A 24208-nucleotide genomic window follows, 5' to 3' on the forward strand; every position below is an offset into this window, starting at 1 on the left:
ACAGAAAGACAAATCACAGTTATGATCAATTTATTTATTTGGGGGTTCTATCCTTGGACAAGATGATCTGTGTCTCTGAGTGCCCAGAGGAACTGGAATTGGAACCAACTCACCAAATTCACTGCTGGCCTGTTGACGCCAACTCACAGGGAACCCCGCAGGGACCCCCCACCCCCCGTGGGCTTCCAGAGTGTAACTATTTGTGGGAGTAGAAAACCTGGTCTCGCTCCCTCAGTGGCTAGTGGTTTCCAACTGCCGACCATGAAGATTGCAGCCCAATGCATAACCACTACACCGATGAACAAACAGCATGTCTAATAATTATAGAAACAAGTGACCATTCTTGGTACCTAGAAAAGGTTTTGAGTGCTTGTCTTCTGTCCTTTTTTCATCACATGCAACAAGTGTGTTTGTTCTGAGAAGGCAAATGTTGCAGGCCTTTGACAGCGATGTTGGACTAATGTTTGGGTTTCATATCCTGCTCAAAATCAACTCATTGTTTATGGTACAAACACAGAAGGCCACATGTAAGTTGCTCAGGTTCATCAGCTGTTGGTAGCTAGTCCTCATACATGGAATGGAAATGCCATTCGAGGCCTAGGAAAATGTTGATGGAGCACAGCACTATGATGTCCTTTGACCAATAGCTTTGCTAACCAGTTATTGCTGAATACTTTAGGATATTAATGGGATCGATAGGGAAGAGAAAAGAAAGACACTAATATTTCTAGTGAGAATTATGAAAATTACACGTACCTAAGTCCTACTTACTGAAGTCCTACTGGGATGGTGAGGTAAGCATTAGACTGCTAATCCCAAGATCAGTGGTTCAAATCCTCTAGTAGGTTCATAAGAGAAAGATGAGGCTAGTTTTCTGAAAGAGTCAGAGTTTTGGGAACCATATCCAGGGTCACTATGGGTCAGAAGTGTTTTAAGCCCTAGTGGCGCAGTGGCTAAGCACACAACTGCCAACTAAAAGGTCAATGGTTTGAATCCACCAGCCTACTCCACAGGAGAAAGATGTGACATTTGGGTTTATTAATGATCTACAGACTTGAAATCCCTACTGGGCAGTTCTACTCTGTCCTCTGTAAGCAAATAGATAGTAAGTACTGAACGCAACTTCAGACCCACTAAAACAGTTTCCCGAAGGAGGCCATATTTATGGTTGTGGAGTTTTCAGTAGTATTCTCTGTTACTCACAGATGAATCCACTCAATATCTTTCCCCACCTTCTTACCAGCCCTATGCAGGGAAAGGGCATTTGGTAGGTGTTAGAGACTTTGGCTTGAGGAACCTCATTCAATGATCCCGTGCCCCTGACATGACAAGTGTGACATGACAAGTGGTGGGCTCAAGCAATTCTGCATTCCACTGCGTCCGAGCAGTGGCTGTCAGTGCTTCTCCTCCCATATATCATACAATTTGTCTGAATGCTTCACTCAAAAGATATCTGCATTTGGAATTCACATTTGATATTTGCTAAAATGATTGCAAAGTCCTTATTTGTTTTGGCATGTTATACATATTAACAGATTTTAAAGAGAATAGTTACATAACTTCTTTAGATATTTAATGAAATGTGAATATTATTGAGATTTGAGATCACCCTGTTTGATTAAAAATGATGAACATATTCTTTATTAACAGTCATAAATTTCATTTGGCTCCTTTTCCTATAGAGCTTGAAGTTCTACTTCACTGCCTCCACAGAATTATACTAAATATATACTTTTTACTCACAACTTTTGATTGCTCATTATATCAAACTTCTCTGCAACAACTGCTATGTATACGTATAATTTGTTTTCTTGTGACCATCAAGTACCATGTGTATAATGTGTTAAAATTTAGTTCTTATCGATTACTGTTATAATTATTATTTATATACAATTAATCAAAATAACATCATCTATTACAAATACTGATATAACTACTAGGTATGAAAATTAAAATGTAGTGGAAATATATTTTCTAGTAACACCAATATAAGATGAAGTTAAGCTTTCATTTCACTCCTGGTTTGGTTTATTAGGTTTAAGCACTGAAAATCTGTTTCTCTAAATAAATGAATTAACTTTGAATACTGGTTGTTAGATTGACATTACTGAGTTCTTTCAACCTGTTATGATTTTTATACAGCACTCTATAAAAGTGTGTCATGAAATAGTTTAAAAAAGATAAACTACTAGATTTTATTTAAAGGGTAATGGAAGGAAGCAATTGGAAATTTGCATGTCAAGGCAATTCTGAGAAGTATTGCCCAAATTATTTATAAAATATGTAAAATAGGCTATCAATTATATCTCTGACTCTTCCTTTTAGAGGCCTCTTGTATGGTAAAATCAGAACAATATTTAATTTCAGTGTATGTTTGTTGGAAGATTATTTTAAACAAAAGTGGTTTAATTTTGTGCTTTAAGTATATATATTTTCAAAATGTGCAGCTGCAGAGCTGGCCAATTTCATTTATGGAAAATGGCAAAATCGATAACATAACATAAATGGAAAACTCTTATGAAATTAAATGATTAAATCAATTTTCAGTGTGAAATCAATCAACCAAATCAAACTTACTTTTTATCTGACATAGCCTTCCTTTATTTTTTATTTCCAATAAACATGTTGAAGAATATCTACATGTCAACCATATCTGAAGGAAGTAAGAAATAGCTGGGTATGAGTTGATTGCATTTTTCCAATCCCCTCTTTTATATGATGCAAAGTCACAACCTGGGTTCAATATTTCCCATTTCCACTGAAAATATTCTGTCACCGGGAAGTCAGGACCTAAATTTTTTGAAAATTAAAATTAGGCAAATAAAAATATTTCTAGAGTTCAAGAGGAACAAAGTCCAATGTAAGCATAACTGTCTCCCCAGAAATATGGCATGTCATCACCACCCGTACCCCAGCGGGTAAACGACTTATTACTGGGGATAATTTGGAAACAACTCTAACGTCAAAGATCAAAAGAATAATTATATCTAATTTTTTTGTAAACCACAATTTACTGAACAGTGATGTCCATCATTTCATACACTCTACAAAACACAATTTTCTAAATAGTTTAATCAAAATCATTGAATGTAGAACTTGCCAGTTAGCATCACGTTTTTGCTGTGAATCGTGCGCCAGGCATGGGAACCTTTTCCCCCGTCCCATGTGACAGCCCTATTAATTTGTCCATGGTTTCCCAGATAACTGAAACAGATGAAGCAAATATTATGTTTATTTACATTTTTACCACTGTTCTTTGTTCTTCTCCTTTAAAAAAGTCCACCTGCCATGAATCCATTAGGGTGTCGTGAAGGAGGGATACGGAAATAAAGGGAAACAAAACACTTTTCTCTTTATTTCTCTCAGATCACACTTGGAGGTTTTTGAGTCTTTGGATGTCTCTGGCGAAAGGAGGGATTGGGTTTTTCTTTTTCTTTCTATGAGTTATTTGGGAGGCAACTTAGATTTTTAACATCTACAAGGGGGCTTCTAAATTTCCTGGGAAAATTCCATTCTCTTTTAATTCAGTTTTCCACAAACTTTTAGATTCCCCTCTGACAGTTAGTTCAGCGTTGGCAATAGGATTTTCAATCTGCTAAGGCAGCGGTTCTCAACCTGTGGGCCGCGACCCCTATGGAAGGTCGAAGGACCCTTTCACAGTGGTTGACCGATTCATAGCAGTAGCAAAATGACAGTGATGGAGTAGCAACGAAATAATTTTATGGCTGGGGGGGGGGAGGTTCAGCACAACATGAGCAACTCTAGGAAAGAGTCGCGGCATGAGGAAGGTGGAGAACCACCCGCCCCCAGGTTTCCTTTGTGTGCACCTCTTTGTACACTTCTTTTTTTTTTTTAAAACAATTTATTGGGGCTGATACAATTCTTTTCACAGTTCATACATATACATACATCAATTGTATAAAGCACATCCATACATTCCCTGCCCCAATCATTCTCAAGGCATTTGCTCTCCACTTCTTACTGTGGTCTTTGTTCAGAGCCATCAGGTCGTCCCCAACTCACGCTGACCCCAAGCACAGCAGGACCAAGCTGTGTCTGGTTCTGACCCATCTTTGTGATCAGCTCCAGAGAGGGCCATTGTGGGCCATGATGTCTCTCCTGGTGGGTAGTCCAGAACAGAGTCATGCCAAGTCTTTCATTTCAGTTTGTCCCGCCAGTGTGCACGCCTCCACTGACAGACAGGCGGTGGAAATCAAACGAGGGCATCTCATTTGAATCACCATTGTTTGTAGAAATGCTCCCTTTTAATTGTATTTTCCCAGGCAGCGAGGTATGCTGAGTGCCGTCCACAGACATCTCATGCCCCCTCTTCCAAGGGAGACGCAGCCAATCAATTTAGGCATTTGTTTGCCACTGACTAACTGAACTCCCGGACTGCAGGAATCTCTCACCATCAGATGGTGCTGGTACATAGGTTCAAACCTTGGTTTAAAGGTAAATTTAGGGCGAGAAGTCCCCTCCTCCCTATTGGCCAGCTCAGGCCTCTGAGAAGCAGCTTTGAGTCTCCTCTGACACTCTCACAGGCCGTGATACAGATTCAATTCTTTGTGAACACACCTGCAAAACATGCAGCCCCAATCACGCTGCATTGGAAGAAATCAGATCAATCTTCTGTAATGCCACCATCTCCCTGGTTGGTCTCCCTCCTTTCCCCGTGCATATCTTCTTGATCTAGTTTGCAAGTGGCGATAGCTATATTTAGTTGTGGCTTTTATTAAAACTGTGCACACCCGTATCTTCCTTTTGTGTGAGAAATCTGATACCATCCATCTCAAGGCTGCTGGGGGGGCGGGGGGGATTCAAAATCTCACACCTGGCTCATCATTACGGGTCTCTGGCAGTCCTTTCTGCTCAGCTGGAGGCTGCATGATGAACAGCCCCTCTTCCCAATTACACAGATATGATACTTGTCTTCCTTGGGCCATAGATGGGAGATAACTTAGGTATGTGTGATGCAAATGTGGACTTGGTGAATGCTAATTTAAAAATCGGCCAGGAGTTGATTGGCAGAGACCTGATCAACTGTGTGACCGGGTGGCAGGGGTCAGGAATCTATGAGGGAAGGCTAAGGGAGGGCAGCCACGAGGAGCTAGAGAGATTTGGAGTTAATCAAGCCCGGTGGCTGGAAGAACAGCGGCTGATGAGAGCAAATCTAAGCCAGGTGTGCTGGAAGAGAAGCGGGTTCAAAGCCTCTGGGGTGTGGGTGGGGGGGTGGGGAGACAATAAGAAAAGAGCGCTGACATCTCCAAAGGCAGGCTGTTCCTAGGAGGCCAGGGCTAGGCGTTAAGTGGAGCAAGGCTGTGCTTGCTGTCACTATCACGTCTCTGACATGCATATGTTGGCACTTGGTTTGGACCCTGGGAAACTTTGGCCTACATGTGACTAAGACACCCTGAAGTTCAGGGACCCTGCCCCTGTCTTTGCTCGTCTGGATGTCACCAGGGGACAAGCACTCAGGAAGGGTTCGCTGGGCCAGAATGAACTGATCAATAGATTGTCAAAGGGACAGTTTGGGAAATATGATAGAGAGGATCAGAGACTTGAGGTGCTATTTCATCAATTACGCATGACACCAGAAGGCCTCAGAAATGACGACAAATATTTACCGGGGAGTCCAGGCAAAAGTAGGTGCTACAAATGATTTCAAAATAAGCCCTTCTGGATTGGCTTAAAAAAGTCGAGCTGAGCGTGGTTCCATTTTCTACACAGCTTGGGCCACACTTTTAGTCCCAAACGGTAGTGAGCACAGCGGCAGGATGCATGCTGGAATTTTCCCACGGGAGGCCTGGGTACCTGCCGGGTCAGCACTTACTCCTGGATGTTCCACCCCGTGTGGCGAGGGGATGACAGTGGAAGGGGGAAGGTCAAGATAGGACATTCTGCGAAGGTGCACTCGGAAGACTTCTCCACTTTGGGAGGGGGGATGGAGAAGGGGAAAGTGAGAGTCGGGAGCTTGAAACATTGGTCACATCTGTTCCTGGAGATGCTCTCCAGCCACCTTGCCTTGACAGATGGTTCGTACTTATTTTAAAAGACTTTGTCTTAAGTGGTATGTTAGTCTCAATTTCACGTAAGGATTGAAACACTTAATTCAGAAAATTCCATTTGCTCTATTTTTCAGGGGGGTTAATAAATCTGTGCAAATAATTTAAACCTTCTCTATTTCTCACACATAGATATACATATATGCATACACTTATACATGCATATACACATGTATGTAATGCATATATGGATATACACACAGTAGGGGATTTGCAAACTGTTAATGGAAAAATTACATTAGATTTTCACTACATTTTCTCGAGAACTTTTTGAAGCCCTAGCATATTTAGTGACCCCAAAATTCAATATTGGTCTCATTCTGTCCAAGACCTGGTTTTTATGAATTGCAAGTTAATATTATTCCCCAAATAATTATAGCAGTTAAATGTTCTGTCAACCTGGCATGGGGTGGAGTTCAATTAAGTGGTGGCCTGATGATACTTCTTGATGGTGTATCTTTTTCTATAGGAGAGACACTGACAAGGTCTCCTTTTCTGTCCTTGGCTTTTATCCTTGCTGGGACGCTGTCTGCCTCCAGGGGTGGGCGCCAGGGGGCTGGTGACCCTGGGCATCAACCTCTGAGCTGCCGGTGCCATGCCATGCTCCAGCCAGCCATGGATCGCATGGCTGTCCACTCACCGGCTGTGGTCTTCCTGCACCTCACTCACCTTTCTACAGCATTAGCTTTCAGCCACATGAGTCTCAGCAGGCTTCAGCTAGCATCGGACCCATGGACTTGAGTTGGACTGGAGTGGGATGCCGTCTCAATATACAATTGTACTTATTTATATAAAGTTATTTCTTATACATATATGAGTATCACTAGTCTTGTTTCTCTAGACTAGTAGTTCTCAACCTGTGGGTTGCAACCCCTTTGGGGGGTTGAAGGACCCTTTCACAGGGGTTGCCTGATTCATAACAGTAGCAAAATTACATTTATGAAGTAGCAATGAAAATAATTTTATGGTTGGGGAGTCACCAGCACATGAACTGTATTAAAGGGTCATGGTATTAGGAAGGTTGAGAACCACTGCTCCCGATAATCCCACAATAATTAACTGAAGAATCGGTAAAAGGATTATTCTATTTGCATCATGTGTTTCTAAGTATGCACAAGGTATGCTGGTGGTGTCATATGTTATGCATTGGGTGACAAATGGCGAGGCCAACAGTTCAAACCCACCAGATGTGCTCCGGGACAAAGATGAGGCTGTTTGCTCTTGTAAAGACTGACCATCGTATAAATCCAAAGGGCATTTCTACTCTGTCGGATGGGGTCTCTATGAGTCAGAATCGACTCTATGTGAGTGGTTTTAGTTTGGGGATTTTGTGCACACCAGTTATAGATCTCCATAACATTTCAGGAATATACGTGCTGAGCTGTATGTATGAGACCCTCAGTGCATAAGTGAAGACATGTATGTTAAAGGTTACCTTAACCATTGAAATCCTACAAGATTATATACAAGAGAGATTCCCTCAGAAAGTTTGTGGAAAATAAGATGAACATATGATGGAATTTTCTCACACACACTTAAAGTCTTAGTAAAAATTGTTCTGGAGGACGAACTGTGCTTAATTGGCTCTTCATCACAGTGATACAATGTAAAATAATGCATTTTACATAACACAGACTTATGCCATATAAATATGTTCCATATAACACCTACAACCTCCCGGTAAAGGGAAAGTTCTTTATTTGTATAAAAACCAAAACCCAACTCAGTGCCATCGAGTCGATGCTGCCTCAAAGCGACCATATAGGACAGGATAGCTTTGCCCCTGTGAGAGTCTGAGACTGTAACTCTTCATGGGGGTAGAAAGCCCATCTTTCTCCCCCTGAGTAGTTTGTGGTTTCTAACTGCTGACCTTGCAGCTGGAAGCCCAGCACGTAACCACAGTACTGTGCAAAATGAGGACATCGAGACCTAGCAGTACAATCTACGGAAAAGCTGAATTTTTTTACTATGGGTGATGGGGGAGGGGGATGGGCACTCATGCTATGGGAGAACCCTAAGGAAGAGAGAAGTAGAGACAAGAATTCCAGCACTAGCCACCCAGCCGAAAGAAAAAAAAGAGGAAAAAAAACAAGTATGCATATTTGTTCAATAAATAAGCATGAAATTCTATTGAGATCTGACCAAACTGGGTTTTGTAGAATGTTGTGAAAACCCTCTGATCTTCCCTCTGGAGTCCTAGGAAAAATCTACTAAAAGCCAAACTAATCAAATCTTGGCTGCTTGAACTCCCTATGCAAAATGCTGAGGGTGCCAAAGTCTATTTGCTGATTGTCAAAAAGCATCAGCACGTTCGGACCAGGGCTGCTGAGATCAGATCTGACAAATGGATCACCCTGGCGTGAAGCAGGAGTGTGGCCACACTTTGCGTGCGCTGAGCTGGCACGAAAGAGCACCGCTCTCGGCACAGCGCGAGTGGTTGGCTGAGAACACTTACTGCGAGGACAATCTGGAGGGAACTGTGCGCCACTTCTATGTACTGGTACTCCAGAAAACACCCTGAGACCGTGATGTAGCGATGGTCTTCTGGGGCCCAGTCTGGGGCAGGCGTCACTGACGTCACCGTACATCCTGGTCCATTCTCCATCCACCAAGATCGGTGCATTGAAATATTGAAAGTCAGGATAAGGTCTGTTTCCTGCAACAAGGCAATTGATAAGGATGAGAATTACTTTATGACTATCAGTCCTTTTGTGTATTATGACCGACTTCGACTTTCACATTTGGAAAGGTGGGGGTTGGTTTTTGTTTTTCGTTTCCATGTTGTATTCCACAAGCCAATAGAAAGTAAGGAAAACTACCAGTTTACCAGAGAATTCTGTGTCTATGAATCCCATGCCTGGAAGTTTGCCTGACTGAGTATAATAATACAACACCAATTTCAGAATACAGACAACAATAATACAATACCAATTTCAGAATACAGACTACTCGGGGAACTCCAGTGAGTTCAGTTTGCTTTGTTGTTGTTGTTTTTGTTGCTTTTATTATGTGAGAGTAGCCACAAAGTTAAGAAGACTACCATGTATTGTAATCAGTGGCAGCAGGATGAACTATAGTAGACTTGTGGGGGAGTCATGAGAAAGGATTTTTTTTCCCTCAGACTCTTGCTCATGTAATAACTTAGTTACTTCATTAAATTGTACACGTCACCAAGGAAAGAGTGATCAATGAGATGAAAGACTGACAGACCTGGAACAAACCAGAGAGAACAGGGCCTGGGAGCACCTACTGTATATAGCTCAAGGGTGTGCTGAGAATTTTTAAACCAGCCTTTCTCATCAGAAGTCATGACAAACCACAGTTTCCATTTAATGAATATCCAGACTTTCTGAGATTAAAATCGTAGCCGGTGCCTTTATTGCTCCATCAGCACAGGGACCACGGCCGGAGAACTGGCAGTGAGACTGTGCTTGTTGGTTGTAAGACGTAGTTGGCTCAGCTAGGTCCCTGTCCCACTATGCCTGAGACTGCTACAGACCTCATAACGGAGTCTCACAACCTGGGAAACTCTCAAGGCTTGGGGACACTGAAGGTTTGCTTCGCCAACCTGCAGAGTGAGTTTCTGATAAGCATCGAGACTGGTTGACTTGCTATGCATTATAGTGATGGTGATCAGAGATATTGATTGCTAATCATTTCAATTCTTAAAAGTCTTATCATGTTAAAGTGCACATACCGTGATGACAAGGGCAAATGAACAGAACCAAGAAATAAAGATGAGATCGAACATTCCAGGAAACAGCAACACAAATAAGGGCCTCATTTGGACACTGAGTGCAGTGCTGACTATCTCAAATAATGAGAGACAGAGGGCAGAGTCAAAACCAAAACAAAGCAAGCGACATACCATGGTCCATGAACATTTTTTTCTTTTCCTAAAATTTACCTTTTAAGAGAATGAAACTTACAAACACAGAAAAATTACAATTCCATAATTATAGAAATCATGACAGTATATGGGTGACTTTTAAATTTTTCAGAAATTTCAAGAACATTGTCATAGAATTGTACTTTAAAAAAATAATAGACCATGGAAGGGACTTCAGTTTCTGAGAAAAGGGCCTGAGAGCACATGGCCTCCTCTGACTTCAAAAGGGAGAGCGAGCGTCCACTCCTCACCAGCCCAAGGCCTATTGCCAGGAGACAGAGGTCAGACAGGACTTCACTCTGCATCCTTCCTTTTCCTATTCGGACATCAGCCGTTCTTCCAAAGACACTCTGCCTCTCTGTTGAGTTCAACTATCGGTTGCAATCTTCACGCGGAACTCACAGACAATACTCACCACCCCGGGGTTTTATTAGAGAAGTTAAGGAGGTAACACATGTCAGGATCCTAATTCACTAAGGATGTAGTCAGTGGTCCACAGCACCGCCCCTTCTCACCCAGCAAACAAGTCTCTCTCTGGTCCTCAGGCTCTCAATCCCTTGACCTCAGCCTCTCTGGCCTAGGAAGCCAGCCAGCTCAATCCTTTGCCTCAGAGTCTCTGCCCTGCCGCATGGTCCCCTTGCCTCGGCTGCTGACCTCTGTGTAGCATGGGGTCTGGTCTGCAGGCTTCACCGCGTCAAACAAGGATTTTGAATGTACGCTGCTGGGCATTCTTCTTCCTTCATGGTCCCAGGATTCTCCCTTGTCTTGCTTCTGAAGTATTCTCTTATAACCAGGAAAAAGGCAACTAAAACTGACCAATCATTATCTATTAGTGTTGCACACACTTTTTTGGGTGGTAGCTTCAAAGATCTGGATAAATGTATGTGGTGGGAGTTATAGATAGCAGAGCAATTTAAAGAAGTATCTCTTTACCACAATTTCTCTTTCTAATATAGGGAATCACAACCCCTAAAGATAAAATAGGTGCCTTGGTCTGGATGATAACTACTGCATTTCATGATATCAGACATTTACTTTTTTTGCGTTTTATATTATGTTTTATCTTTATCTAGAATACTAATTATATGTACATAGTTGTAAAATTACAGTTGGCATCAATCTGATAATAAAAAATAGCCTTAATAAACCACATTTTTCTACCTACTACTATTCTGTTAAATGGTATCTACTTTTAATTTTTAAAACTTGTTTTCTGAAAGTATTTACTTTTATTTTGAAAATATTATCCTCATATTGATGCTTATGCATCCATCATGTAAAGATTATCTATTGAATTCTACTATGGAAGGTATGTATTTGCATTTTTAGACTGCATACGTTCCTCTCTTCTCCTCTATCACTCTGAGTAATTTTCTCCAAGATTTGGTTATGTAAATATTATGAAAATTTATGACTGCATAAGTATTTTTATGGCTGAGCCAAGTAGTGAATTATGACTGTAATTCCTTTCTTGTATAACTTTTTTTGTTTTCTCCTGAGTTAATAATTTCTAATTAATTTTATGGCATATATTTCTATTATATCTTCCATTAATTTTTCTTAAACTGACCAATAGAACTTGAAGGACACATTCAAGATCAATTTCCTCACAGTCCTTTTCCTTTTGCCTATTTTTCTTTCCTTTTCCTGGAGTCCTCTGGCCTGGAATTCTACCTGTTTTGCTCCCTTTAGACTCCATGTGCTGGATACACAGATGGGTCAGCGAGCTTCACTTAACATCATTAAACCACCCAGACACACCACCACCATCAGCACCATCACCAGCAGCACCATTCCATTCCATTGTCCCCGAGTCAGTGCTGGCTCAGAGTGACCGACAGGAGACAGTAGAACCGCCCACCTTTCCCTCTCAGAGTGACCGATGAATCTTGAACCGCTGACTTTGTAGTTAGTGGCTCAGGGTGTAATGCACTATGCCATCAGCTGAATCCCGAGGGTCCTGGCTCTCAATCACAAAGTTCTGCTACTCAGTGTCCACTCTTGTTTTGAAAATTACAATCTACACTAGATTCTTTGAGAGAAAAAGAATGGCTTTCTGTCAGATGTGTTTGCCTCTTTTCGGACAATTGACTGGCTATTTGCTGGATATGTACTTCTGGGTTGAAGATCATTCTCTCTAAGAATTGTGTAGGAATTTCTCACATGGAACTGCCTTGTAATATCGAATGATACTGTTCAAAAGTCTCAGTATTTTTTCTTGCATTAAAAATAATGCCATTCTACTTATTTCTGCATGTTGCCTCTACTTGCTTTTAAAAGTGAAATATTTCAAAAGTATTGGCATGGATCAAAGAAATTAGTACAGTCTCATTATTCTTACCATCCAGCTTTATTAAATCTTTTAGTGCTTATTTGCTCGAGGTGATATTTTTAATTGAGGTAGAATATGCACAACATAAAATTTGTGATTTTCACTATTTCCTTGTTTTTAACTCAATAGCATTAATCAGATTCACAATATTGTACAACTGGTACCATTACTGTTTTCAACATTTTGCATCATCACAAACAGAAACTCTGTGGCCATTAAGTTCTAACTCCTCAGTCCCTCCCCCTTCCTGCCCCCAGTACTTATAAATCACATCACTGTCTCAACACATTCGTCAACTCTAGTTCATCTTTATGGGGATACAGAAAATATGATGTTGGAGCATGTATGGAAGCTTCATCCCTTTTTATGAAGGAACACTTTCATTGTACAGATCGTTTTAGGGTGCAAAAGAGACTTTCAATCTCATAGAAAATGTACAGAGAACATTTATGAAGGCTCTAAGGATGAAGACGAGACAAAGACACATAGCATGGCTGAGAGTGCCTAGTTTCACATGGCGGCAATGGCTGCCCAGTGTCCAGAGACCTGTTGGCTTAAGCAGGACAAGGGAGCAGCAACAGGAGCTTTCACACAAGTGTGGTGTCGGCGAGGCCATCACATCAGTTCTGACTCAAAGCCGCTATGTGTGCAAGGGACCAGTACTCTGCCAGCCCCGTGCCGCGCTCCCTAGTCTTCTTGTGCCCGCTGTCGCACCACTGTGTCAATCGCCCTTTTTCCTGGGTCTTCTACTTTCCCAGCATGATGTTCTTCAATAGGGACTGGCCTCTTCCGACCCAGGGTCAAAGACCATGAGACAAAATCTCGCCCTGCTTGCATGCTTCTTCCCAAACAGATGCGTCAGCACATGGTACTTTCAATTTTCGGCTCCAGCACCACAATTCAGATGCCTTGACTCTTCTCTGGTCTCCCTTATTCATAGTTCAACTTTCACAAGCACATGAGGCAATTGAAAATACCACGGTTTGGGTCAGGTGCACCTTAGTCCTTACAGTGACATGCTTACTTTACAACACATGATGAAGTGTTCTTGTGTGACAGCTTTACCCAGTGCAATACATGCCCTTGATCTCCGGACTCCTGCTTCCACACGCAGTGATGGTGGATCCAGGCAAGAGGACATCCTTGATAACTTCAATCTTTTCTCCATGCATCATGATGTTACCTACTGTACAGTGGTGAGGATTTGGGTCTTCTTCACATTGAGTTGTAATCCATACGGAAGGCTGCCATCCTTGCTCTTCACCAGCAAGTGCCCCAAGTCCTCCTCACTTTCACTTTATGTGTCATCTGCATATCGCAGGCTGTAAGCCTTCCCCCAGTCTTGTTGCCACGTTCTTCTTCCTACAATCCAGCTTCCGTTCATCGTTGCATGATTGACAAGAGCATAGAAATGGGAATGAGACCAGGAGTGGGATGTGCACATTACACTAGACAGAAAAACTTTCAGTATTGGTCCAGAGCCCTCTGAACAACGCAATCAGGCATGACTCATGGCTATGAGGGACTCCGGTAAGGCGATCTCCATCCATGCCACATCCAGGTAAGCCTGTGGGAGCCAATGCCTCGCCCTGGGTCAGTTAGGCAAGTGGTGGTGATCTACTTTCTCATGCACTCGGCCTGAGGGCAAGACGAGTTCACTTTCCTGGTTAAAGATCAGAAAGAATTTAATGGAGGCCGCGACTTGAATTTGGGCTTTTGTGGTTCTTGTTAGCTTGCAGAAAACCGAGTTCTCGGAATTTAAGCTTTAGTACAATATAAATAATATTTTGTTTATCCATTCATTTTTGATTAAACACTTGGGCTTCCACTTTAGGCTAGCGTGAATAATGTTGCAATGAACATGGAAATTACTTTTTAATAAAATTTTATGCACATACAATGATGTTGCCATTCCATCATAATATTAATATTTCATGCAAGTTCTTATAGTTTTAGCACATATTTACACATTCATTAATAAGATCAAATGCTGAGCTTTTTTAAGTTTTTAAAACAGAAACATATATCAACTTAGTTCAGTTTCAAATCATGTTTTTGAGATCAATCCACATAGAAATTTTCTTTTTGAAGCAGGGACTTGAGAGCCTGTGCCCCCCGCCCCCTACTACCCTTTTGGTTTTAGAGCAGTCATGAGCCTCCCAATTCAAGAGCCTGTTCTTTTTGTCTGACAAAATCTTCTGCACTGCATCTTTGTTTCTTTCCCTTTATTATTTCTGTCCACCACTTGCCTGTAAGTTTGCCAGACTGTGGTGGATTGCATGTTGCTGTGAAGTTGGAAGCAATCCCACTGGCATTTCAATCGCCAATGATTTGTTCGTAGCAGCTACTTTGGGTCAGCAACACTAATAGTGTCTAGGACTTCAGATGGAATACACAGAAATCAAACGGACTACATCTGTGGGAAGACACAATGGGGAAGCTCAGTATCAGTAGCTCAAAACAGGTGAGGGCTAGCCGACTGGGGAGCAGACTATCAACTGGTCATGTGGAGCATATGAAGAAGAGCGTGGCATCAGGATCGGAGGAAGGCTGATTGACATCCTTCGATAGGCAGATGACACAACCTTGCTTGCTGAAAGGGTGGAGCACTTGAAGCACTTGCTGATGAAGATCAAGACTGCAGCTTTCAACATGGATGGCAATTCAATGTCAGGAAGAACAAAATCCTCACAACTGGACCACTGAGTAGCATCATGATGCAAGGAGAAGAGGTTGACGTTGTCAAGTATTTCCTCTTGCTTGGATGCACAATCAATGCTCATGGAAGCAGTAGTTAAGAGATCAAAAGACACTTTGCATAAGGTAAATCTGCTGTACAAGACCTCTTTAGAGTACTGAAAAGCAAGGGTGTTACTTTGAGGACCAAGCTATGCCTGACTCAGGTGGTGGTATTTTCACTTGCTTCACATGCATGTGAAAGTTGGACATTGGATGAGTGTGGTAGGTAGGTTTATTATGCCAACCTTGCCAATGAACACATGTGGGGTTCATCGAAGGGCAGAGAGATAAATGGCTCCACAATCTTCACCTTTCTTGTCTCTTGCTCTTTGATCACTGGACCAGTGTGCGGCTGCCTTAGCTTATTCTCTGCCTCAATTTGCAAGCTACACTACCTGTGGGACACCTAACCCATCGACTGTGTCGCTGTAGTTTGTGGTTCCTTTAAGACCTGCTTCTTCATGCTACTGGAGCATACATCTCTTGAGCTAGGGACTGTCGGATTCTGTCACCTGGCTGACTGTCGGTGACCTGCCTTGCTGTTTGATGCCTGTGCCAGGATAGCCTGAATTGCTCTGCAGAGGACTACCCAGTGGCCCCCAAGACTTGAAGGACTGCCAGTGTATTAGCTGTCACAGGAAGTGAGTTGCGCTGAGCCATTTGTGCTGTTCTATAGATTAACTGTTTATTTCTTATGTTATCTAGCGGTATAAAATCATTAGGTGCTCTGGTTTTGTTTCTCTAGGGAGCCCTGTCTAACATAAAAAGGAAGACTGAAGAAGAATTGCTGCATTTGGATGGTGGAGCCGGAGAAGAACATGGAGGGTACCCCGGGCTGCTAAAGGGACCAACTGATCTGTCTTGGAAGAAGTAAGGCCAGAATGCTCCTGAGAGGCAAGAATGGCAAGACTTCAACTTACACACCCTTGTTATATTGTCAGAAGAGACCAGTCCTTGGAGATGGTCATCATGCTTGGTACAGTGGAGGGACAGCATAAGAGGGGAACCCCTCAAGAGATGGTTTAACAACGTGGCTGCAACAAAGGGCTCTCCTATAGGAATTATTAGGAGGGTGCCACAAGACCAGGCAGTGTTTTGTTCTGTGGTGTATATGGTTGCTATGGGTTGGAACTGACTAAATGGCACCTAACAACAAAAACAACGCCATTTCTATGACTGCAAGAACTTCTGTAGGTCAAACATCTGAATGCAAGTTTGGCCTCTTAACTTTCTTATTGCTCCTCTAGCAGGTCTTTATTCTCTTAGAGAGTTTATTTACCAATACTTCACATCTTAAATTGAACTATTTGTTCTAGTCTTCCTATTTTGAAACTCTTAGAATAAATTCTCATTCACCCTGTGCCACTGAGTCCATTCTGACTCAGAATGCCCTTGTGGACATAATAGAAGTTCCCCTGTGGGTTTCTGCGACTGTAAATCTCTATGACAGTACAAGCCTTACTTTCCTCCTTGCAGTAGCTGGTGGTTTCGAACTGCTGAACTTGCTGTAAGCAGCCCAATGTTTAACCCGCCATGCTCTTAGGGTTCTTTTAGGATAAATTACTCTGCCATAAGTGTTGCTTTTTTTGAAGGAGGAAGATTAAACTTTCCTTCCCATAAAGATTTACAGACTAGGAAGCCCAGAGGGGCAGGTCTTTCTACCATATTGGGTCACTGTGAATCAGGATTGATTCAATTTCGTTTGAAATGTTGCCTTTTATAACTATCTTTTTAAAACTATTTATGACTTAATAGTATGTATTTTCTCTGTATTGTTATGCTATGTGTTCAAACTACATTTTCTACATTGCTTCTGTTTTCTCCAAGTTACTTAGTCTCACTAAGTAAATAAATAGAAAAATACATTTAAAGTACTTCAAATTATCAAGGGTCTCTTTTATTCTGTAGCGAGTCCTACGATCTAGTGGGTTACAAGTTGAGCCCAGAGTCTCTACGCCTTAGAACCACACGGAAGCACTTCTACCCGGTCCTATAGGGTTGCTGGGTCAGAATCTACTCAATGCAAATGCACTGTTTTTCATTTGTCTGTTTCTGTTCCATAAGCAACCTCTCTGTCATTATGAGTGTCCATTTAGGAATGGGGGGGGGGATAATAAAGATGCACACACATTAAAATGCCTTAAGAGTAACAGATGTAATGGGGAAAATGTCATTTAAAGAAATAGATTGACCAGAAAATTGGGGAACCCAGGGTTAGATATTACGGTAAGAAAAGAAGGCTCTTGGTATTTTGATTTTGAATAGAGTCCTAAATGAAGTCAAGTAGCAAAGAGAGGAAAGATCATTCTGAGCAGAAACAGCCTCTGGAAGGGACGGGCAGCCATGCAAACTTTCTCTTACGTCGGCTTTTACCTATGACTTCCAGATGGGGCCCTAACTAAAGGTTGGTGAGCTCCTTATCCTTTCCAATCACACACAAAGAACTGCGCATGATCGTTTGCTTCTTATGCAAAGTGTGTGGTGCAGCCAGCTCCTGTCCTCTACATCTGTGGGGTGGGAAGAGCCTTTCAAATGCCGGATCTGCAGGGCTTTGTCTAGGCCCTAGGCCGTGGTGGTTCATGTCTTTAGTTCCGTGTTGGGCACTAATCTCCAGGCTAGCAATTCAACACCCCACCCCCAGCCCCCTACACTCCACAGGTCCCACCTGCAGGGGCAGTCCTACCCTGTGTGAATGGACTCCATAGCAGGGGCTGGGATCCTAGGACTTTGTCGGGTTCCAGTCTTCTTCTAGAGTATTCACCACACATCATTCTTGAACTGAAGTGGGCAGAGCCTGGTGCTTTTGCTCAGTGTTGGCAGATTTTAATTTCACCCTCTTGTACAAAGACATCTGGCCAATAGCTACCATGCAGATTATACTTTGAGCTGCTAACTTCAAGGCCAGCAGTTGGAACCCACCGACCAATGACTGGGATAAAGATGAGACTTTTTACTTCTGTAGAGATTTGCAGCTTCCGAAACCCACAAGAGCAAGCCCTCTCTGTCCTGTAGGATCACTCGCTGGGAGTGCCTTGATGTTAGTGAGTGTGACTTTACCCAGGCCTCCAAAGTCTTGCACACTCCCTCTTTTTTATACCTTGACTTTCAGAGGGTTTTATAGGCAAAATCTGTATATTGTATATTCATAAGTTCTAGGCTTGCCCCCCCTTTTGGTATGCTGCTAAGTCACTTGTCATTTCTCCATTCATTTTCTATCCTTGAAAGATAATTGACATGTCTTGTTTTCCACTCTCTTTGCACTATGAATTTGTAACTATTTTTATCATTTAATATCATTTTGGTAGGATATTGGGATGAAATGAAATGCAAGTAAGTATTTATGTCCAACTGTCTTCCGTTGGATGGAAGGTTCTGGGTACTATCTCTCATCTATTTGCCTGTAGATGTTGAAACAGAATGTGTCTTTGGTTGTACATAAGTAGTGTTTTAACTACAAAAATATATTAATTTATGGTTAGAAAATAAACAATAGAAAGATTTAAATAATCCCTTCATTACAACAGAAGAATTATGAATTTGATATGCTTTATACTACATTTATTTCAGTATATTTTGAAATTTTGAACTCAAGATTGTGGAATTGTGGATGAAGGGCTCAGAAAGTGAGAGGAAAACTTTTAAATCTAAAAAAATTCATAATTCTATTTTCAGTTACTACAACAACAAAAACCCTAAGCAAAGCAATACTATAACTTTATGTTACTGTCATCTGTCTTAATAAGTCTTCAAAAAGTTCAGATTAAAGGGCCCCATTATTGGTAATGCCACTTTTCAAAACCATAGGGTCTGATATTCTGCATGAAAGCTGTTCTCAGCATTAAAACATTTCTAAGAGGGGCTGTATGTATTCAGGCCAACACAAGAAAATTCCTCCACCAATAATCTGCATTTATTAGTATTTTTAAATGTTTTCCAATGAGTGAAAAGAATGTTCATAGGATCTATGAGCTCTGCTGGCGTGGTGGGTTACACATTGGGCTGCTAACCCCAAGGTCAATGGTTTGACACCTCCAGCTGCTCAGAGGGAGAATTGATAGTTTCAGAACCTCACATCCCCCCCCCCCAAAAAAAAAACCCCAACTCACTAACTTTTGAGTTGTTGCTACTTGACTACTTGACACGTAGCAATTCCCCAGAGCAGAATGGAGTAGGGTTTCGGAGACTGAGTATCTATGGGAGAAGATAGCCCCACATGTCTCTCATGGAGCAACTCTGGTTTCAAACGGCTGACTTTGCAGGCAGAAGCCGAACACTTAACCCAGTACACCCGCAGGTCTGCCACGGAAGCCCACAGCGGCAGTGCCACTCATCCTAGGAGACAGAGATGACTTGCTGGCCAGTGAAATCGTTCACAGGACGGAGTCTGGCTGGTAGAGCGAGTTTCCCATTGGGCTGTTACCCGCAAGGCTGGCTTTTCAAACCCACCACCTCCTCTGCAGGAGAGAGATGAAGCTTTCTGTTCCTACAAAGATTTTTGACCTCGGAAACCACTCGGGGCATTTCTGCTCTGTGCTGTAGGGCCAGTGTAAGGCAGAATCGGTGATTCACAGAGGGAGCCCTCAATCCCTTTCTGAGCCTCTCTGTAGATTCAGCCTCCATTGAGTTCTTCTGACCCTTAGGCAGCGATGAGAAAATTTTACCTTTGAGTGTTTGACAGCGGGTTCTACCCATCTCCTGACCAGCCCGGAAGGGGCAGCCGCCTTGCTTCAGAGACTTGCCTGGGTGTGCTTTGCGCTTACAATCACAAGCAGGCCATTTGAAAGTACCTCCCATTTTGCTGGAGAAAGGCTTTCTACTCCCATAAAGAGTTACAATTTCAGAAACCCATTGAGGCAGTTGTGCCCTGTCTTGTGGGGTTGAAATGAGTCAGAATCCACTGTATGGCAGTGACTAGGGAGCGTCCCATAGTCCGGGGTCCTAGCCTGACCACATTGCTTGGAGTGCCCTGGACCAATCTTGTACACTTTTCTAATCCTCACTTGTGGTGTCTTTCAGTCATGGCCCCTTCCCCACTCCTGTGGTTCTGCCATTTCCCTCAACTGCAAAATGAAGTTAATGCCATTTCTCAGCACAACTCATAAAAGAAAATTTCAGATGATACAAATTAAAATTTCAGGAAAGCACGGTGCTCCTTCACATGGGCATTATTATTGCTATTGACAATTTTCACGGATTATTCATTCATTTTGCATGTTCAAGTAACTATCAAAGCTCTACAAATGTAAATATCTGTAGAAATATTAAGAAGGTCTTTGGAACAAAGCATCTCCTTGGTTCAAAATGGAACTCCCCAATCATGATTTGGGAACAATTCCCTTTGTTTGCCTCGTCCTATCGAAGTGGCTGTGCTTCTGGGAACCGTGGAGTACCTTTGTGGCCTCCCTCATCCTGGTGATGTGTCTTTGTCCTGTTTACAGCTTAATAAACATGTCTCTCTAAATTATAGATGAAGTTGGCATGTCTTTTCTCACCTAGAATAATAGTAACATGTCAGAAATTAAATCAAACCTAAAACTAACTTTCATGGCTTTTGGCATTTGAAAAACCTACTGTATACACATATGACTGTTTTGCTAGTAAACCGGGGTGGGGGGGACTATGAAGCAGATTTGAAGGTGGAATGTGAGTGAGAAGTTCTGAGTCATGGTTGAAAAATATGAAGTATGTGTGCTTGATTTCTATAACTTCATTATCCTTTTAAGGAGGCCTGGCAGCAGCGTTTGAAGAGCTGGCAGTATGGACCAATCAGCTACTATGTAAGAAAAAGATGCGGCAGTCTGCATCCTAAAGATTGTAGCCTTGGAAACACTTTGGGAGAGTTCTACTCTATCTTAGAGGGTTACTATGATTCAAAATCAAATGGATAGTAATGGGTTTGGGTTTATTTGGATATAAAAATGTGAGCCCTGGCATTATAGGCTCAAATCTCTTATGGAAGGCAAGCAACAAAGATAAAAGGTAACAAGAGAAAGAAGCATTTGATAACTACCTGATCAGTGGTGCAGACTGCGCACAACAATTCAAAGATGGTGAATCCTTTGGCCTCAGATAAGTCCTCCTAGAGGGAAGGGATGTTAGCTGGCCCTGAAGGGAGCTTAGGCTGAAATAGGCCCCAGGCTGCAGGGATATGGTCATTTTAAGCAAAACCTGAAACCAGTTTCCCTGCAGTCATTGAGACTTCATGTATATCAAAGTAGCACTGTGGTTTCTGGAGTTTGTAGCACGTGTTTGAGGCAAGTGATTACCAGGCCTTTCTTCTAAAGTGCTCTGTGAAAACAGACTGTCAACCTCAGGATTAGCAGAGCACAGGAACCATTCACCTTACCTAGGAGCGCCTTTCAAGTACCTTAACACATAGCACAGAATCCAAAGTACTGAGCTAGATGGTGGCCTTGTATACTTAGAGATCAGTAGTTGTCTATTTAAAGACCAATAAGTTATATATTTAAAGACCAACAAGGTATTTTGATGAGATGTGAGGTTTGTCAGCGGTACTATGTAATCAGTTTGGAAAGCTTAACTGGAGTAAGATGTAGAGATACCTGTATGACAGACTCTGATTTGGGGGCTTTTAGACACAGGACATCACCGCTGTCACAGTCAAGTGCTAAGACAAACATGATCAACTGTTCCGTAGGACGGGGTTGAAGAGGGCAGGAGAAATGTGGTCATACTAGTACAGGAGCTCAATTCCACCCTAGTCTGTATAAGGAGGTAACACAGATGCTTAATCTTAACTGCTTGACCTCAATCTAGCCAGATAATTCTCCTGAATCTCAGCCACGTCCAGGGAGGCAGCATCTGGACCACTGCTTTCAACATGTTTAGAATGGGACAAAATGAACAGTGGAAACCCCTCTACAAACAGAACTCCGGTGATAGGGTTAGAGGGCTGTCCAACAAGTGCACATAATGGAATGAAACAAATATCAAAATGTACCATGAGTCGTAGTGTTTTATACAAGCCTCTGTGTTTAGTCTCTAACACAGAACGAAGTAGCTGGGAACACGGGTGGAATCCTTTCCTTGGCTGGGGTGGGTCAGGTCGTCTCTGGAGTCAAACTCACCTTTTCCGGGATTGATCATTGATTCGCAAGCAACAGGTTTAAAGGGACACGAGTGGACTAGAGGATGCCCAGAATTTCGTCTGTTTTATCAACAGGAGCCTCACTTCCAAATCTACATTTGGATACTGATTTGTACAAAACCCTGGAAAAATTCTTAAACGATGATTATTCACGGCTTATTTCCTGCTGTTGAATTTATTATTCTAACCTTAAATAGAGTTGCTTTCTCTGTTAATACAGGTGCATATCCATGCAAACCTGCTTCTACATGTAAAAAGTCTAATGCTAAATTTATCCTGGCAATCTACAAAAGTCAGTGAACGCAAGTCGTATTGCTCAAGTTTCCAGAAAGATGAGCTGAGAAATATGGTTTTTAAGAAGATAAGCAAAATTGAAAATGCACTTTAGTTAACAGGTTGAATGAATACTGCATAGGGAGAAACGCAGCCTAGAACACACGGAATTCATATCTATCAAGTTCAAGATCCAGAGATTAGTTCTGCTGCGTGATGAAGCTGAGCATAGCTAGATTATCAAACATATACTTGGTGCCCATGCTAACCTCAACTACGGGTAACGTTGGGCTTTGACTGATTATGGATAATCGGTATGATATTACAGCTAATCTTAGCACTGCTTTTCTAATTCTTGTCCTTAGTTATTCAAGAACGTATTTCAGTACAAGATTTTGTGCGCACAGACATTTCCCTGAACACAGATGACACCACAACTTTGCTTTAAAACGGACAATGAGGCCAATGGCTTCGAATCTAAAACATCACAGCCTCAAAGCAAAAGGGGTTCCTCCCCATCGTGTGCTGAGATTTACTAAGAGTTTAATCTAAAACTGTGCACAGTTCATGAGTAGGAGATGCAGTGATGACTTCACTGAGCATGTACGCTTTACTTATTTAATGAAATATTTAGTGATTTCTTGCCGGAACACAGTCATCTGGCCTTGTTTTAGTTTCCTACGTTGTAGCCCATGGACTTTTGAGCCCTGCCCAGTGCTCTGTTTTCCATTCCTAGTCTGCACTTTCTGCATTCTGAAAATTGCTGCAAAAATTGGACTTTTAACAAACCCTGAAGAGTGTCCAGTAACAACGTGTGTCGCTCTCTTCATTTACACGAACGATTCAGATGCTCCCTTTGGAAAAATGCTCTGCCTGACGATTTCTGCAGTACTTTTCCTAGTAGAAATGGCACGCCCAGTACCTCTTTGTTAAAGTGGTTAAGAAGTGATTATTATTTTAGTTCATTGTCTTTTTTGTAAAAGGCTCTGAAAGCCTCCATATGTTCACGGTGGCTGTTCCGGAGAAGCTTATCAATGGGCAGCTGGAGAGAGATTCTGTGTCTGGAGCAGAACAAGCTACTTTTCCATGATTCCTGTGGTGTTCTGGGAAGGAAGAAAAAGAGGAGATGAAAGTAAAGAATCTGGAAGATTCCTTGCTTTGTTAATGTTAATCGAACCTGCATGCCCAAAGTCTTTATTTACTTATCCTTGAACTTCTAAAGTTAGGACTCACCACTCAGACTGGGATCTAAGTTTGGTGAAATGAGTGTTCTCGGCTCTTCCCCAACCCTCAGAGCAGATGCGGAGGCAGAATGTTCTCAGCTGGTTACCATAACGAAAGATCAACTTCTCACTGACTTTGTAGCTTCACATGCATGGAAGCCTCATCGGCAGCCTGTCCTGCTGGTTTCTCGCTTTCCCATTTGTTCCCTCCCCGCAGGTATCTTTTCCCATCTCCTGATTGTTCCTTTTCCTGTTGAAGAGCTTTGGAAAGTGATCTGCATTCGCTCAAGGGGCTCAGTGAGGCAAAGAACAGTTAGCGATTTCCCGAGATGTTATTACTATTTCAGCATTCACGTGAAGGCCTTCCCTGCACTTGTGTTTAAAGCACGTTTATGTGTATTTTTAATCGGCAGAGTCACAGCGTGGCTGACAATATTGAAAGCTCAGAGGCGTTTAAGGAACATAGAAATGTACTCCTCCGTAGTCCTCCATCATTACTGCCTGTCATTCTGCAGCCTCAATGTATAGCCCAGGTCTGGTCCTGACAGCATCATGTTCTCAACGTCAGACATTCTGACT

The 24208-nt window shown here is 42.2% G+C and overlaps 1 protein-coding gene across 1 annotated transcript in view; it reads right to left on the reverse strand.

Annotated features, from left to right (window-relative positions):
• Positions 1–24208, reverse strand: part of NKAIN2 (sodium/potassium transporting ATPase interacting 2) — a 1177559-nt gene that overhangs the window by 196645 nt on the left and 956706 nt on the right. Inside the window, exon 4 of the mRNA XM_075554606.1 lies at positions 8521–8721. Coding sequence (XP_075410721.1) covers positions 8521–8721 — 201 coding nt within the window. The remainder of the gene's footprint in view (positions 1–8520; positions 8722–24208) is intronic.

This window comes from Tenrec ecaudatus, chromosome 7 (genome assembly GCF_050624435.1).
Source record: "Tenrec ecaudatus isolate mTenEca1 chromosome 7, mTenEca1.hap1, whole genome shotgun sequence".
NCBI lineage: Eukaryota > Metazoa > Chordata > Mammalia > Afrosoricida > Tenrecidae > Tenrec > Tenrec ecaudatus.